This window comes from Octopus bimaculoides, chromosome 9, assembly GCF_046866305.1.
Source record: "Octopus bimaculoides isolate indiv1 chromosome 9, ASM4686630v1, whole genome shotgun sequence".
Lineage (NCBI taxonomy): Eukaryota > Metazoa > Mollusca > Cephalopoda > Octopoda > Octopodidae > Octopus > Octopus bimaculoides.
The window spans coordinates 45,474,545-45,490,764 of NC_142936.1; the positions used below are offsets into that span (position 1 = coordinate 45,474,545).

Sequence of the window (16,220 nt, forward strand, 5' to 3'; positions counted from 1 at the left end):
GCGAACAGCTATGCTACATGGCAGTGAAACATGGGCCGTGACTGCTGAGGACATGCATAAGCTTGCAAGGAATGAAGCCATTAGGGTTGTTGAGCAGCACGTGAAACTGACAATGTTTCTGGGTAAAATATGTTTTGCATAAGCCTAGTATTGATAGAATAAATATACAAGTCATCTGCACTGCTAACTCAAGAGCATGCGATATACAGATGTCCATGAGAAAAGCAGGGTATTTGTAAATTGAGACACACAGTTTTTAAATTTTGATCCTGTGCTTTGTTGATCGTCATTGTGAAGCATAATTACACTGGGAACTGGAGGCGCTTGAATTGAAATGACACATTTGAGTGAATAAGGGGCATGCGTGGAATGTATGCGATCTCTCCTCAATGACAGCCGGAAATAATGGTTGCTTGTAAGACATGACTTGTCATTGTAGTTACAGTCAATCTCGAACCATTGCATGGTCGTGGTGGGTCGAAATTCCTCGGTGCACCTTTCTTTAGGAAAAACTAATGCAGTGGCAGTCCTGTGGGTTGTAGTGAGTTGAGAAATTCAGCTGGATAGTCAACAGTGGCATGTTCATCGATGTTAGTATCAATGGAGACAAACATTGAAGCATCTCCAAGTAGAATGTGGAGGAGTTCATGGATTACTTTATGAATGCTTTCATTCTGAGGTGCTAAAAAGCTCTCTCTGCAAACCATGCTATGTTTTTGAAGTTATCTTGCAATGCGGGAAATACCTTTTCTTTAAGCTCAGCCAGTGTACACACCATGTGCCCACATTGCAGTACATACTGTTGCAGGGTGTTATTCAATGGTAAAGCGCCATTTCCAATTAGTTAAAGTTGATGAAAGAATTCCTCAGCTAACGGGTTGTTGTAGAGATGAGCTCGCATATTGTTGCTTAATGAAAGCTGATGAACACACCTCTACAGTGGTGAAAACTTCAGACACACATAGATGTCATCAGCTTGCATAACCCATGGTATGACTGGTAATATTTGACAGAAATCCCCTGCAAGGACAACAGTTAAGCACCCCCCATAACGGCAGTACTGTTTCTAATATCCCTTAGCGACCTATCTTGGGCTTCTAGTGCACCATGGTGTGCCATTGTGCATTCATCCCAGACAATAAGTGTAGTTTAGAGCAGAACTTCCGCCGTCGGTGATCGTTTTCAAATATTACACATTTGGGCATCGCTGGTGTAATGGAAGTTACTGTTTGTTCAGGAGTGAAGTGGGGGTTTGCATGAAAGTGATTTATGTTCTTAAGAAGGATCACAAACTATGTACTGTTTCATGGAATAAAAAGGGGTTAATATGATTTTGGCCAGAAATCTTGTTTTCAAAATTATAATTTCCCCACTCCCCACCAAAATATCCTAATTTTTAACAGTTTTTCGAAGTTTGTTTTTTATGCATGTGGAAAAATACAGAGATTATGAAAGTGGGAAATATAATTTGTTTTTGAAAATTTAATTTTTCTGAAAGATATACCGAAAGCCTCTTCCCCCACCTTGGCTACCCATGGGCAACCTGCTTTCGAGCAAAATGCAAATCACCTGTATGGAAAGCATAAGAATGTGAGTAAATTGAGGAAAGAAATAAGTGGTGGGGGGTACGCAAATATCATCTCAGACATGCTAGAAACAACAGGTAAAGGACAGGGTTTCTGAGATAATTTCCTTGTAGGTTTAAATGGAAGATCAGGTTTTGAAATATGCTCCTCACAAACAGGAATGACAGAATAGGAAAAGGTAATTTCCATAGGATTTGAACTGTAATTTAGTGCACAGCAAAAAATAACATAATTCACATAGAACTTTAACTGTGTGTGTGTGTCTGAGTTTGGGTGTGTGAGTATGTGTGCCAAAGGAAGTTATTTTTGCATACCTTTCTTAATTCCAAAAGAAGGAAATGTAGTGAAGTTGTAATATGTTAACAGCAGAAGGTCTCCGTACATTATAAGGAGAAATTGAAAGGGAAAGATAATGCTTAATTCTACGCACGCGTGAAACATGGGACGAAAGTGAAAAATGACCTTAAAATTGTACGACACAACCTCATTTCTGGGGTTCTCGGCGTCCCCTTCTCTCCCATTTTCACTCTCTCTTTGTGCCGCTTTCTTTTACCATCACCTATAGAACATACAGTATCAATTTTGTGCTGGTTTTCTTTCACTTTCAACTATAGAACATACATAGGGTATGAAACATCAGCGTCTGTCTCCCACTTGCTAGCCATCTTTAAACTTCTATAGAAACTTGTTTTCTCTTTCTGTGTCTTTCTATTGTCTCTCGGTCTTTTTCTCATTCTTTGTTTCACTCAGTCATTTTGTAAAAATAAGATGTATATATGTGTATATGAAATGGATATGTGTGTGCGAGAGAGAAAGAGAGAGAGTGAGTGAGTGAAGATGCGTGTCATAATGATGGATGACTTTTAAGGTACACACTCGTATAGAAAATGTGACATTGTCATCATTGTATAAAATGCTTACAATAGTTGAGTTATGGAAAAGATAATTTTAAATTTTTGTAATGGAAATATGTCAATGAAAATAAAGTTTAGTTGGTAGTGGAAATAGTACTGAATCATTTGATACTCCAAATGTCAAAATCAGCAACTCAGTTTTGGGATGCACAAGGGACATACGCACACACATAAAAACTCTCTTTTATAGTTATATATATATATATATGTATATATATATATATATATATACAGTGTTCAATACACACATATTTTTTCACGTCTGGCCGTATAGCCTTTTTTGTTTATTTTCACTGTTTCATTTTCCTGTCTTGTTTTCTGTCCGCCACTACATTCCTCCATGGTACAAATTTAATTTGTGGTCTGTGGGAAGAGCCATTTTAACGATGCGTCCTGCTCTAACTCTTCGAAATGCCAGTGTTAGAATGGTGGCAGCTGATGAAGGAAATGTTCTCTAAGTGGCTGGCTGATGGAGGCTTTCACAGAAGGGCCATTTATGGCATATGGTTGACTGGAGAAAAGCAAAATGGATGGGAAAACAGGTCGATGTGTTTGCCAATGAAGTCAGGAGATTGGCTAGACTCGTGGGATATAGAGATGGTGTGTTAGAACAAACCATTAAATTAGCCTTTGTGACAGGATTTCCTGACCACATGTCGGTCGAACTGCAAAAGCTGCTGAACATTCACTCTATGGCAATGGGAGATATAATATCTCGGGCCAGAGCCATCGTCTCGTGTTGCAGGACGACACCTTTGGTAGCGACTGCAACACCGAGAACGGGTCGAACAAAGAGCAGCAGAGAGAGGTCGAACAAGGAATGTGTGCGACCCTTCAAAGGACAATGTTTTCGGTGTCAGGGCTCACACTTGGCAAGGGACTGCAAGGAACCCAAGCCTGGAGTAATTTTCTATTGATGCAGACAGATAGGCCACGTCACTAGTGAATGTGTGCAGGGAAATGGTCCAAGGGAGACTACTGCACCGGTAGTCGTCCCGTCGAAAGAATAGAGGCGCATATACAGTAGTAGAAGTCGTGGTAAACAAAAAGGTGTCACGAGCCCTCATGGACATGTGCTGCTCAACAACTCTAATGACTCCAGAAGTGGTAGAAGAATGGAGTGGTGTAAGGACTGTTGACGGTACGGAAGTTGAATGCAGAAGAAGTAGTGATGTGGAGATGGTGGTACGAGGAACAAGATTGAGGTTGAGGGCTATTGTGATTGATCGTATAGTGGACGGGATCGATGTCGTGATGGGGCTGGACGCCATTGTCCGCTTGGGAGGTGTTACGGTCAATGAAGCCAGTGTAGTGTTCGGTGATGCGAGGATGCTATGCGCTGTGAGTTCACGACAGGAGAGTGGTAAAGCTGTGAAGAAAAATATGCTGCACACACCATTACAGACAAAGATATTCGAGCTGTGTTTGAATGCCGGTTGTGTGCGGGAAGCTGCTGGGACACTACCTGATTGCAGGATGGCATGCAGCTTCATCAAGAGGCAAGCTGAAGGTGTGAGGTGGAGTGATAACGTGGGCAAGAAGACAACCACCATGATGCAAGAAGTCTTGGAGAGTGTGACTGCGGAGGACCCAGTAAGAGGGAACTGGTATGTGCCCAAATTGAAGAAGCGGATCGTGTGGTGTGATACCAGCAGCATAGCGACAGGGGTTGTACTGGAAATTGGAGGTGTCGTGTGGAGGATGTGGCCTGGCTTAGGAAGAAGGACAACTGCAACCACATCAACATGGTGGAGCTGTATGCCATGCGTAAAGGGCTGAAGCTGGCCCTGAGGTGGGGGCTGCGTACCATCGAGATCTGGACTGATTTGGCCACTGTACTTAGATGGGTGGGATCAGTGATCACAGGCAAGCGGAGGGTGTGAACCAAAAGCGGTGCAGAGATGCTGATAAAACGCTGTCTGGGAATTCTGGGTGAGTTAGCTGCCGAGTTTGACCTCAGGCTGAGTGTGGTTTTTGTGCCCTCAGAGAGGAACAGAGCGGACGTCCTAACCAGATTAAAGAAAGCCTGGTTGCAGGTGCCAGAGGATCTGGAGCAAGGGGTGAGAACTATGTTAAGGGAATGCATTCTGTGGAGTGGTCGGCCACCGGCATGTTAATTTCACAAGCAGACTGTTCTGTTGATTGGATCAACTGGAACCCTTGTTGCAGTAATGGAGTGCCAGCATGTGTGTGTGTGTGTGTGTGTCCTGTCTTGATATCAAGTGATGATTGTAAATGAACACCACCACTATACAAGCAATGTTGTTTCTTGTCTTCTGTGGTGAAATATTAACTTGTTTGGAAACAGATGAGGGTTGGTGACTGACTGGAGAAAATCTGCCTCAATGAATTCTGTCCAACCAATGCAAGTATGGAAAAGTTGACATTAAAATGATGATGACATTGATGATGTGAAGGAGGAGAAAAAGAAGGTGGAGGAAGGCACATGTTACCAAGTTATACTTACCCACAAGTGACAGCTGCTTGTACTACTTATAATGTAATTTGGTTGTACTTCGTTTTCATCTCTAAATTATACACACACTGAGAAACAACTATTAAAACATGGCTACCTGGGGCTATTGGCATAACAATATCAGCCGTTGCTTACTCAAATCAGATTTAACAATTTATAAGATAGAATTTAGGCAAATGGCTAAGCTGCAAGTGTGTTGGATAATTTCCTTTCCAATAATCTTTCCAGTTCTCTGTGCTTTGAGTTTAAGTGATACTGATGTTAACTTCCTCTTTCGTCCTTTCAGGTGTCTTATTCCTTATTTCTTTCCTGCTGAGGTTGACTTTGCCTTTCATCATTCTGAGCTCAATGAAATACAGCACCAGTGTACTGGAGTCAATTTAAGTGACATCAACATCATCATCATAATCACTGTCATTATTTTATGTTTGTTTCCAATGTTGGGATGGTTGGACAGTTCAATAGGATCTGACAGGCTGGAAGATCACATTTGGTTTCAACGTCCCATATTTGGCATGGTTTCTACAGCTGGATGGATGCTCTTCCTAACACTCATCCTAATCACTTTTTAATCAACTATAACTATTGTTAACTACCTGTTAATATTAGTCCCTTTTGCTTTTAGGTGGCAAGCTGGTAGAATTGTTAGCACAGTGGGTAAAATGCTTTGAGGCATGTTGTCTATCTTCACATTCTGTGTTCAGATTCTGCCGAGGTTAACTTTGCCTTTCATCCTTTCAGTACCAGTTGAACACTGAGATTGATGTAATCGACTTATCCTCTCCCTCAAAATTGCTGGCCTTGTGCCAAAATTTGAAATCAATATTAGTCTCTTCCTGTGAAATAGCTAAGTTATGGGGATGTCAACAAACTAACACCACCAAAAGCCAAGAGTCAAACTCTAACATACACACACACACATACATACATGAAAAGCAAAGTTGACCTCAATTGGATTTGAAATCAGAATATAAAAGGCAGTAAATAACCACTGCAGTCACTTACTTGATACTCTAATGATTCAACCACTCTAATTCCTGTGTTGTCTGACTAAACTAGCAGTTGTCGAAATTTTAAAATAATTTTTTTCTTACACAAACTATTTGTCTATTTCTCACTGTAGCAATTTCAAATTACGGATAATGGTCTATTCTCAGTGCCTTACAAAAGTTATATCTCTTATGAAATAACCAGGGGTAATATGAACAACAACAAAAAAAAAATTAATGAATAATTTCCATGTTTGTTTTTACAGAAAACATATATAAACATCCGTGTAGAATACTTATCGTCTGTCTCCTGCTAGATCATTTTACCAGAGCTTTAGCTTCATTCAATGCAGCAGCTGTTGGCTTGTAGAAGCCTTGTGTCAGGCTCTGCACCAGATGGCTGGACATGATTGGGGAATATCTCCAGAGGCTTGACATCACCTTGGCGGATACAGAGGGGCTGGTATAGGACCACTAGTAATGGAGAGCAATAGTGGACCTGGTCGGCTCTATGCATGATGATGTCTCTGAGACCACTAACCTCAGATGATACCACCCTGATCAAGCAAAAGCATAAGCGTGTAGCATACTTAATGCAAATTCATCATTGAAAGGCAATGTTGTGTTCGTCCAGAGATAATGTCACTTATGAACATGCTGTGTTTAAAAACACAATATATATCAAAAGGCAAAAGCAGTGGCTGGCAGGCTCACCTGATGGATTTCAGCCTAGTTGTGCCTTATCAATGTATTGTATTCATAACAAGCTACATACCTAAGTGACATTTGTTACCTCTGATAATGAGAAGCATTGGATGAAACATTCACAGGCATTGCAAAAAGCTGCTTGCCATTGATAAAGCCCAACTTGGTCAAAGTTAGCTGCTGCTATGGTCTTCACAGCACATTCATAAGAGATATCATCTTTGAATGAATACTGCAGTAATTTGCCTGTCAACCATGTATATTCATTAAGTATGATACATAGTTGCTCATAACAGTAATGGCTTTAGGTGCAGGCGTGGTTGTATAGTTAAGCTCCTTTTTGCAGCCATGTAAGCTTAGGTTCAGCCCCACTGTGCGACACCTTTGGCTAGTGTCTTCTATTATACCCCTGAGCTGACAAATGTCTTGTTAGAGAATTCAATTGATAGAGACAGTGTGGGAACCTGCTATATATATATATATATATATATATATATATATATGTGTGTGTCCTCGTCCTTCTGACTGTTTTGGAGTACCTGATTCATGAATTTCTTACTCTACCCTTAGCTTGTAATTCATTTGGAGTACGATGACATTTCTGTACCTTTGATATATGTGTGTGTGTGTGTGTGTGTGTATATATATATATATATATACATACATACAGAATGGTGATGATGATATGAATGAAGACAGCTGTATAAAGAAGTGCCAATTACTGAAAGTGGATGACACCTGTGGAAGAGGGAGATCCAGGAAGACATAAGATGAAGTGGTGAGGACCAATCCCAGGCTGTTGGGCCTCATGGAGGAGGTGACAATGGACTGAGATGTCTGGTGATATGAGGTTCATGAGAAGATCTGCCCACTTCAGCGAAACTGAATTCTAGAAGTGCTGTGTTCCATCCACAAGTAACAATATAACTTTTCACACACCCTACTCCAACAAACCAAACTGCATCTCTTCTCTTCCTCACATTTCTTCTTTTTCATGCACTACGCTTATCTCTCACTCCCTAATCCTGCCCTGTTCTCTGTATCATTGCTATCCCACTCCCTCTATATACTCAGGTTTCACCAGTCACTGCATTACCCACCGCCACATACTTTGCATTCACATGAAATCTCGACCCCTTTGGCAATACCCTACCATTTATATTCTGATCCCTGTACTTTGAGAGTATGCCCTGGCTCTTCACCACCATCTCTCTCCTGCTTTCTCACTCTTTTCTACTCCCTCTAACTAGGTACCCATATATCTCCTCTATTGCATCACATGTTTCTGTTGTCATTCTTGATCACTCTCTCTCTCTCTCTTTGACTGAGTAATCATGTATCTCTTCTACAGTAAGACACTTGTTTCTGTCTTTCTGACACACTCTAACCTTTCATCACCTGGCACAAAGTCACCTCTTCCAATGCCCCTTCCTCTCTCAACGGATCTTTGTCTTGCAAGCTATTTAGTGACCCTATCAGTGTTGGTGCCACATAAAAAGAATCCAGTATATACTGTAAAATGGTCGGTATTTGGAAGGGCATTCAGCTGTAAAAATGATGCCAAACTGACTTTGCTTGTGCTGGTGCATGTAAAAAGCACTCAGTGGGGTGGATGGTGTTAGGAAGGGCATCCAGCTGCAAAAAAAACCATGCCAAAACAGACACTGAAGCCTGATGCTGTTTTCTGCCTAGCCAGCTCCTTCAAACTGTCCAACCCCCATGACATCATGGAAAGTGGACATTAAATGATGATGAAGATATATATCTATCTATACTATATATAAAACAAAGATGTGTGTGTAATCGCTTTTCACGTGAAATCTACTTCACCAAATGCTTCCATACTTGTGATGCGTGAATAATTTGACCTTGGATAAATCTTAGGCTCTTCATTTGATTTTTTTATCTATATCTATACTATATATAAAACAGAGATGTGTGTGTAATCGCTTTTCACGTGAAATCTACTTCACCAAATGCTTCCATACTTGTGATGCGTGAATAATTTGACCTTGGATAAATCTTAGGCTCTTCATTTGATTTTTTTAATTAAAAATAAATAATATTGCTTTATATTTAAGATTCACTTCTTTAAAAAGGTTCCTCAATGTCAACTTCCGGTATTGCCGTAACAACGGCAAAAAACCTTCACTCTCTATTTTGTGTGTTCGTGTGTATGAGAGAGAGTAAATACTACATACACACCACTCTCTCACTCTGTCTCACACACATACACACGCACACACACACACCCCTTGACTCACTCACACTCTGTCTCTTACAAACACACACATACATAAATGTATACAAGCATATTTACAAAGACACACGTGTGTATGCACGTGCGTGCGTGTTTGTAAGACACAGAGTGTGAGTGAGTCAAGGGCTGTGTTGTCATATGCATACATCCAAAGATGTATGTATATTTATGCATGTACGTATACATGACAACAAACCTCTCTCTCTCACTCACACTCTGTCTCTTACAAACACACACATACATAAATGTATACAAACATATTTACAAAGACACACGTGTGTATGCACACGCACGTGCTCCAGTATTGACGTAACAACGGCAAAAAAGCTTCATTCTATTTTGTGTGTGACTTTGTGTGTTCGTGTGTATGAGAGAGAGAGAGAGTAAATACTACATATACACCGCTCTCTCACTCTGTCTCACACACATACACACGCACACCCCTTGACTCCCTAACACTCTGTCTCTTACAAACACACACATGCATAAATGTATACAAACATATTTACAAAGACACACGTGTGTATGCGCGCATGCGTGCGTGCGTGGGGAGTTCCACAATCGCCATTTATTTCAATTACTCTTGTGAGGATATTCACGTAAATCATTTTTTTCATTTAATCCCCATTTTAATTTTCGTAAAAGTTTCCAAGTACCAATGAGGCTTTTTGGCACATCTTCAATTTTCCCCATTCATGTGAGGCGCCCAGCCATCATTCATCTGAGAGTCCATCTACAGAATGTCCTCTCATATTTCTATACAGCATATTTTGCCTTTTTTTCTTCAAGTATATAAGCAATAATTTCATTCTCGAGCAACGCCGGGTGCCTCTGCTAGTATATAAATATATATATAAAGATCAACCAACAACTTCGTCTGGAACAAATTATAAAGATATATAAAAAAAGTAAGTAGGAAAGCAAACAAATCACAAATACCTTCAGGTAGATGGACCTGCTTCATTTGTAGAAAAGGTGTAGATAGAAACTCCATCAGATGTACGTGGTGTAAGCTATGGACACATAAGAGGTGCAGCAATATGAAAGGAAGGTTAACTAGGAAGATAGTTTTTGTGTGTGGCAGATGCACAGGCGCAATAAACACCAAAGATGTACAGAAAACAGATTCCATCACATGCCAGGGGAAAAACTAGATGTAGTTGATAGCTTCCCTTACCTAGGCGATCAAATCAGTAGTGGGGTGGATGCTCTGAGAGCTTAGCTGCTAGAATAAGAATAGCCTGAGCAAAGTTCAGAGAGCTCCTACCTCTGTTAGTAACAAAGGGCCTCTTGCTCAGAGTGAAAGGTAGACTGTATGATGCATGTGTGTGAATGACCATACTACATGGCAGGGAAACATAGGCTGTGATGGCTGAGGATATGCACAGGCTTGAAAGAAATTAAGCCAGTATGCTCTGCTGGATATGTAATGTTATTGTGCATACACAACAGAGTGTAAGCTCCCTGAGAGAAAAGCTGGACATAAGAAGCATCAGATGTGGTGTGCAAGAGAGACGACTGTGATGGTATGGTCATGTATTGTGTATGGATGAGGACAGCTGTGTGAAGAAGTGTCACACCCTAACAGTGGAGGGAACCTGTGGAAGAGGTAGACCCTGGAAGACATGGGGTGAGGCGGTGAGGTGGTGAAGCATGACCTTCAAACATTGGGCCTCACCAAGGCAATTACAAGCAACCAAGACCTTTGGAGATATGCTATGCTTGAGAAGAGCCAGTAAACTGATGCCAGCGTTGTATAACCGTTTAAAAGTACCCTTCAATCATCGGGCAATATGTTGTGCTTGAGAAGACCTGTTGAGTCAAGTGAAATTGTAGTTGTGGCCGATATCATTGCTGCCTGACTGGCACCCATGCCGGCGGCATGTAAAAAGCACCACTCAAGCATGGCTGATGCCAGTGCCACATAAGAAGTACCATTTGAATGTGGTCAATGCCAGTACCATCTGAATGGCTCCCGTGCTGGTGGCATGTAAAAAGCACCATTCGAGCATGGTTGATGCCAGTGCTGCCTGACCGATCCCTGTGCCAGTAAAACGTAAAAAAGCACCCACTACACTCTCGGAGTGGTTGACGTTAGGAAGGGCATCCAGCTGTAGAAACCTTGACAGATCAGACTGGAACCTGGTGCAACCTCCTGGCTTGCCAATCCTTAGTCTAACTGGCCAACCCATGCCAGCATGCAAAGCAGACGCTAAAAGATTATGATGATTATATATATAGCTGTGTGTTAAGAAGCTAGACACAAGTGCTGCTGGGGGGGGGGGGGGAGAAGCTTGCTTCTCAACTACATAGCTCCAGGGTTCAGTGCCACAGTATGGCACCTTAGGCAAGTGTCTTCTACTATAGCTTTGGGCTGACCAAAGCGTTGCGAGTGGAAGCCCATTGTGTGTGAGGGTGTATGTGTATGTTTGTTCCCCCTCCCACAGTGTGACGACCTGTGTTAGTGTGTTTCTGTCCCCATAACTTAGAGAGGTAGGGCAAAGAGACTGACAGAATTAGTACCAGGCTTACAAAAAAAAAAAAAAAATGTGGTTGATTCATTTGACTAAAATTCTTCAAGGCTGTGCCCCAGCATGGCCGCAGTCTCATGACTGAAACAAGATAATATATATATCATCATCATCATCAACATTTAACGTCAATTTTCCATGCCGGCCAGACAGGAGCTGGCAAGGTCAGAGGCTGCACCAGGTTCCATTCTCTATTTTGGCTTGGTTTCTATGGTTGGATGTCCTTCCTAATGCCAACCACTTTACGGAGTGTATTGGGTACTTTTTACGTGGCATCAGTACCAGTACTTTTTATGTGGCACCAATCACACCAATGTTTTTCACGTGGTATTTTGGTTTCAGGATGTCAATTGTGTTGTGGTGGACGAGTAAAAAATTCGGGTGGGTGGGTAAGTGTGGAAGAGAGAAAAATGCATGTATAATACGTATGATAAAACATGCCAAAAAATAAACAGTAAAAGAACTTTAAAGGGAAAAGAGTGAATGGGCAGACTGGTGAATTTCAGAAGCATGGAATGTTTGAAGATAGTAAACCACAGCATACATATGTAAACACCGTATCCACAGACCGTAGGGATCTCGGACAATTGTCTAGTGTACTCGACAGCCGACAGCTCTGCATCTACGCTAAATTGTTGTATTAAAGGTAAAGATATCAGACACGCAAGGTGGTTAATTAAGTTGTGAAAAACGGGAGATGGGAATATAACCAAGGGAGGTAATAATGATTATATTTCAGACATGCGCAATGCTCTGAAATCTAATGTCGGTCAAATCCGTACTGGACCAGCTATGGGTTTTATATTGTGTTGAACAACGTTGATGTAACTTACATTCCTATCATTTCACTCGTAAAATACTCTCACACACACGCGCACAACAATATATGTAAGCTGAGGCAATTAGAAAGAAAAAAATACAGCTGTAACAATAATAATAATCCCATCAACTGACTGAAAACGTTGGTTGATCTGCTGAAGTTACAAAACAAGGATATTTTTGGTTTGTTTTCTCCTCTTTGGGTTTTGTTTCCTGCTTACATTCAGTCTTGTGTATCTTAGTAATGAGACACTGAACTGTTTTTGGCATTGTTAGCAACATGTGTGCCGAAAGATTAAGTCGTATTTTAGCGAAATGTCAGGCCTGTGTGGATGCTAACAACTTCTATGAGGCTCATCAGATGTACCGGACATTATACTTCAGGTAAGAAAGATACAATTTTTTTTAACCTTCGTTTCTTTACTAAAAAACAAAACAAAAACCCAACATTTAGTCGAAGAACAGAAATAAAAAATATCAACAACAATAAATTAGATTCGCGTTTTGTCATATTCTAACTAAAAGCAACAAATTTTGAACAACCTTTTCTTTGTAGAAATTAATGTAAATATGGTACTCTCCCAAAATGTATTGAACGGTCCTTCAGTTTAATGTTCAACTATTTCTATATATAACTTTACGTTTTAAAAAGTCGTAAGATTGCCAGTTTTAAAATTGATGTCTAAAATATCCTATTCACGTATTCGTGGTTGTGATATTCACTCAGACATGCCTCTTCTTTATAATAATATAACATGTTACATCTTTATTTATTCAGATCCTATAATATACCACGTCTAACTGTGTTGAATTCCTATTAAAATTAAGTTTGTGTGTGTGTATGTATGTATGTATAAACAAAAATATTGAGCGATCTTTCGGTACAAATATTGATATAAAATTTCCTTAAATATTTTTTCTGTTTAATGTTAATTGTATTAAGTCAATTGAATTTAGTTAGAGAAGTAAGTTAAAAAAATAGTTTAATACTTGTAATTTCAGTAACTAATAGTTAATTTACGTAGTTATTTAATTTCAACTTTGCACCTCACGAGAAAGATATTGGTGGAGGCATGCTGTACTTTTTAAGCGATTTCGGTGCAACATAACTTTGTAATTCCACTCTTTTTTTATATATACACCACTGCTTTTACATATTTGCTGTGATATATGTACAGAATAAGAGATCCATTGCTTCTTTCCACATTGGATTAATTGTTGGGGTATGATGAATTTACGTACATTTTATTTTTACGTTAGCACAATTCCTCTTGAACAAGGTAATACAGACTTGTATCTTCCCTGTTCTATGGCGATATGTCATATCAAAGACTTATAAACTAATATTTTTCGGAGATTATTCTAGTCGTTGAGAATCTACTTCCTCGTGTGTCTTCGAAACGAACATGTACAGAAACAGTTAGATTCCATATTCTATTAGATTCCTAAATGTATGAATCATTTACTAGTGCCAATATCGCATTACTAACATCACTGCACTCGTAACATGGTGTGTGATATGGTGGAGGGGGTTCAACTGTCCTGTTAGTTTCTAAAATGTTTGTCTGAAGAATTTGGTTTGAGCTTCCAAATACACAAAGTAGCAGCGTTAACGACATTATGTTACGTTTGTCGTTTTGTTTGTGTGGGATTGAAACATCTAATATACATAAAGAACAGCTTTCGTCTCTGTAATTTTTTTTTCCATCGAACATGTACATTTTACACGTAGATAGATTTGCCAACACGAACTGCAGGCAGCCATGTCGTCGTAGCGTATCAGACTTCCGGGCGAACGTTCGATGGTTCATTTCCTCTCTCCAAACATTATCCCCAATAAAATCGCACCGAGGAGTAGATACAGGTCTCTTTCGTAAGTAGCAAGAGCACTGTCTAATTTATAACGAGTGTTGCATTATTAATTAAAGTAAAGAGTCATCCTAGAGGCAACCGGAAGCCACTCTAGGTTTCTGTTGCCTCAATAATCCACGTTTCCATTGGATCCGGATTCTGGTTCTCACTACGTTGTTACACCTGGTGTATTAGGGTGTAACGATTAGAAAGACTGTCTGTTTCCCCGTTAATCTTATCCCGGTACAATTATCCACGGCTACCATTACCACCTGTATATTTTGACACATCTGCCAGGATTGTTGCTAAACTGAAAATTCTTGCCCGAGCTTTGGAGTAGCTATCCCTCGGAGTCTCGTATCTCATGTGAAAGGAAACAGGATATATTTTTTTTTATAGTATTTCTGTGTTTCTATTCAATGGAAATTACGATTTCGAACAGAAATATTGCAATAAAAAAAAAAAATGCTTGCCTTCCACGAATTACAGCTATTTCAAAACTCAGCCAAATACTTCACTTGCCTTAGGTATATGTGTGGTCTCATTTAGTTTTATAATTAATTGCTTGTAATATACTGTTTTGAAAGTGATTACTTGATTAAAATACATGCTCCTCTTTATTGTGTAATAAACAATTATATAGTTTAACTATATATACATATATATATATATATATATACACACGTGTGTGTGTGTGTATGTTTAGTGTGTACTGCTCCAGTACAACTGTCACAATTGGGCTGTTTGCCCAGTTTCCTCCCCCAAGATAACCCCACTGTACTTCATCTCTCTGCAATTTTTTCGTTGATACCGCTCCGGAGCCATTTCACTTGATGTATATTCCTCCTCCTTAATACTTTCCTTTCCACTGACATTTTACATTGACCCCCCCCCTCCAACCACCGGAATCGCCATATCGTCTCACCTTCTCTACCACCGTACATCGCATACATTGCAGCTGCCTATCTCCCTTTCTCTCTCTCTCCCCTTATCGGTTGTACCTTCATTACTATTCTGCCACTCTTCACTCCCCTGCATCATTGATCACCCCACCCCGCTTCTTATCCACCATTCACTATATCCCTCTCCTCATCCTATCCGGTTATCCAGTTTACAATTGTCACCTACATTTCCTTACCTCCCCTACCTATCATCTACTCAACACTTGTTCTTTATTCATTATATGTTCATCCCCCTCACCTATTCCCCAGCTCTCTTCCATACACGCTTGTAACCTCTGCCTACCTATATTCCTGCTTTTTCTCATTTTCATTTGTACCCTCCCCTTCATAATCTTGAGGGTCCGCACAGACACCTCCGCACCGCTGCTTTTATTTCTTCTCTGCCCCATGTTGATCGGGACCCCTCTCTAGCCATGTCGTAGCTCCTGGGCAACAAGAAAATTGCCCTGCTCCAGTGCTTTATCTCATACATCATCCCTCCCTCATCTCCTAGCTTACAGCTGCCTCTTTCAAGGTTTGTAGTCTTGCGAGCTGCTTAGTGACCTCAATAGTGCTGGTGATACAAAAAGAAAAACACCCAGTACACACTGCAAAGCAGTTGGCATTAGGAAGGGCATCCAGCCATAGAGATTATGCCAAAGTAGACACTGAAGCACAGTACAGTCCTCTGGTGCATTCATCATCATCATCATTATCGTTTAACGTCCGCCTTCCATGCTAGCATGGGTTGGACGATTTGACTGAGGGCTGGCGAACCAGATGGCCACACCAGGTTCCAATCTGATTTGGCATAGTTTCTACAGCTGGATACCCTTCCTAACGCCAACCACTCTGAGAGTGTAGTGGGTGCTTTTACGTGCCACCGGCACGAAGGCCAGTCAGGCGGTACTGGCAACGGCCACGCTCAGAATGGTGTATTTTATGTGCCACCTGCACAGGAGCCAGTCCAACGGCACTGGCAATGGCCTCGCTCGAATGTTTTTTCACGTGTCACTGGCACAAGTGCTAGTAAGGCGACGCTGGTAACGATCACACTCAAATGGTGCTATTTACGTGCCACTGGCATGGGAGCCAGGCAGCTGCTCTGGCAACGATCACGCTGGGACGGTGCTCTTAGCACTCCACTG

General features: G+C 40.7%; 1 protein-coding gene across 1 annotated transcript in view; it reads left to right on the forward strand.

The window, feature by feature from the left end:
* Positions 1-12,198: 12,198 nt before the first annotated feature.
* LOC106877489 (Golgi to ER traffic protein 4 homolog) overlaps positions 12,199-16,220 on the forward strand; it is a 63,234-nt gene continuing 59,212 nt past the window's right edge. The window contains exon 1 of the mRNA XM_089357507.1: positions 12,199-12,664. Coding sequence (XP_089213633.1) covers positions 12,561-12,664 — 104 coding nt within the window. The 5' untranslated portion in view covers positions 12,199-12,560. The remainder of the gene's footprint in view (positions 12,665-16,220) is intronic.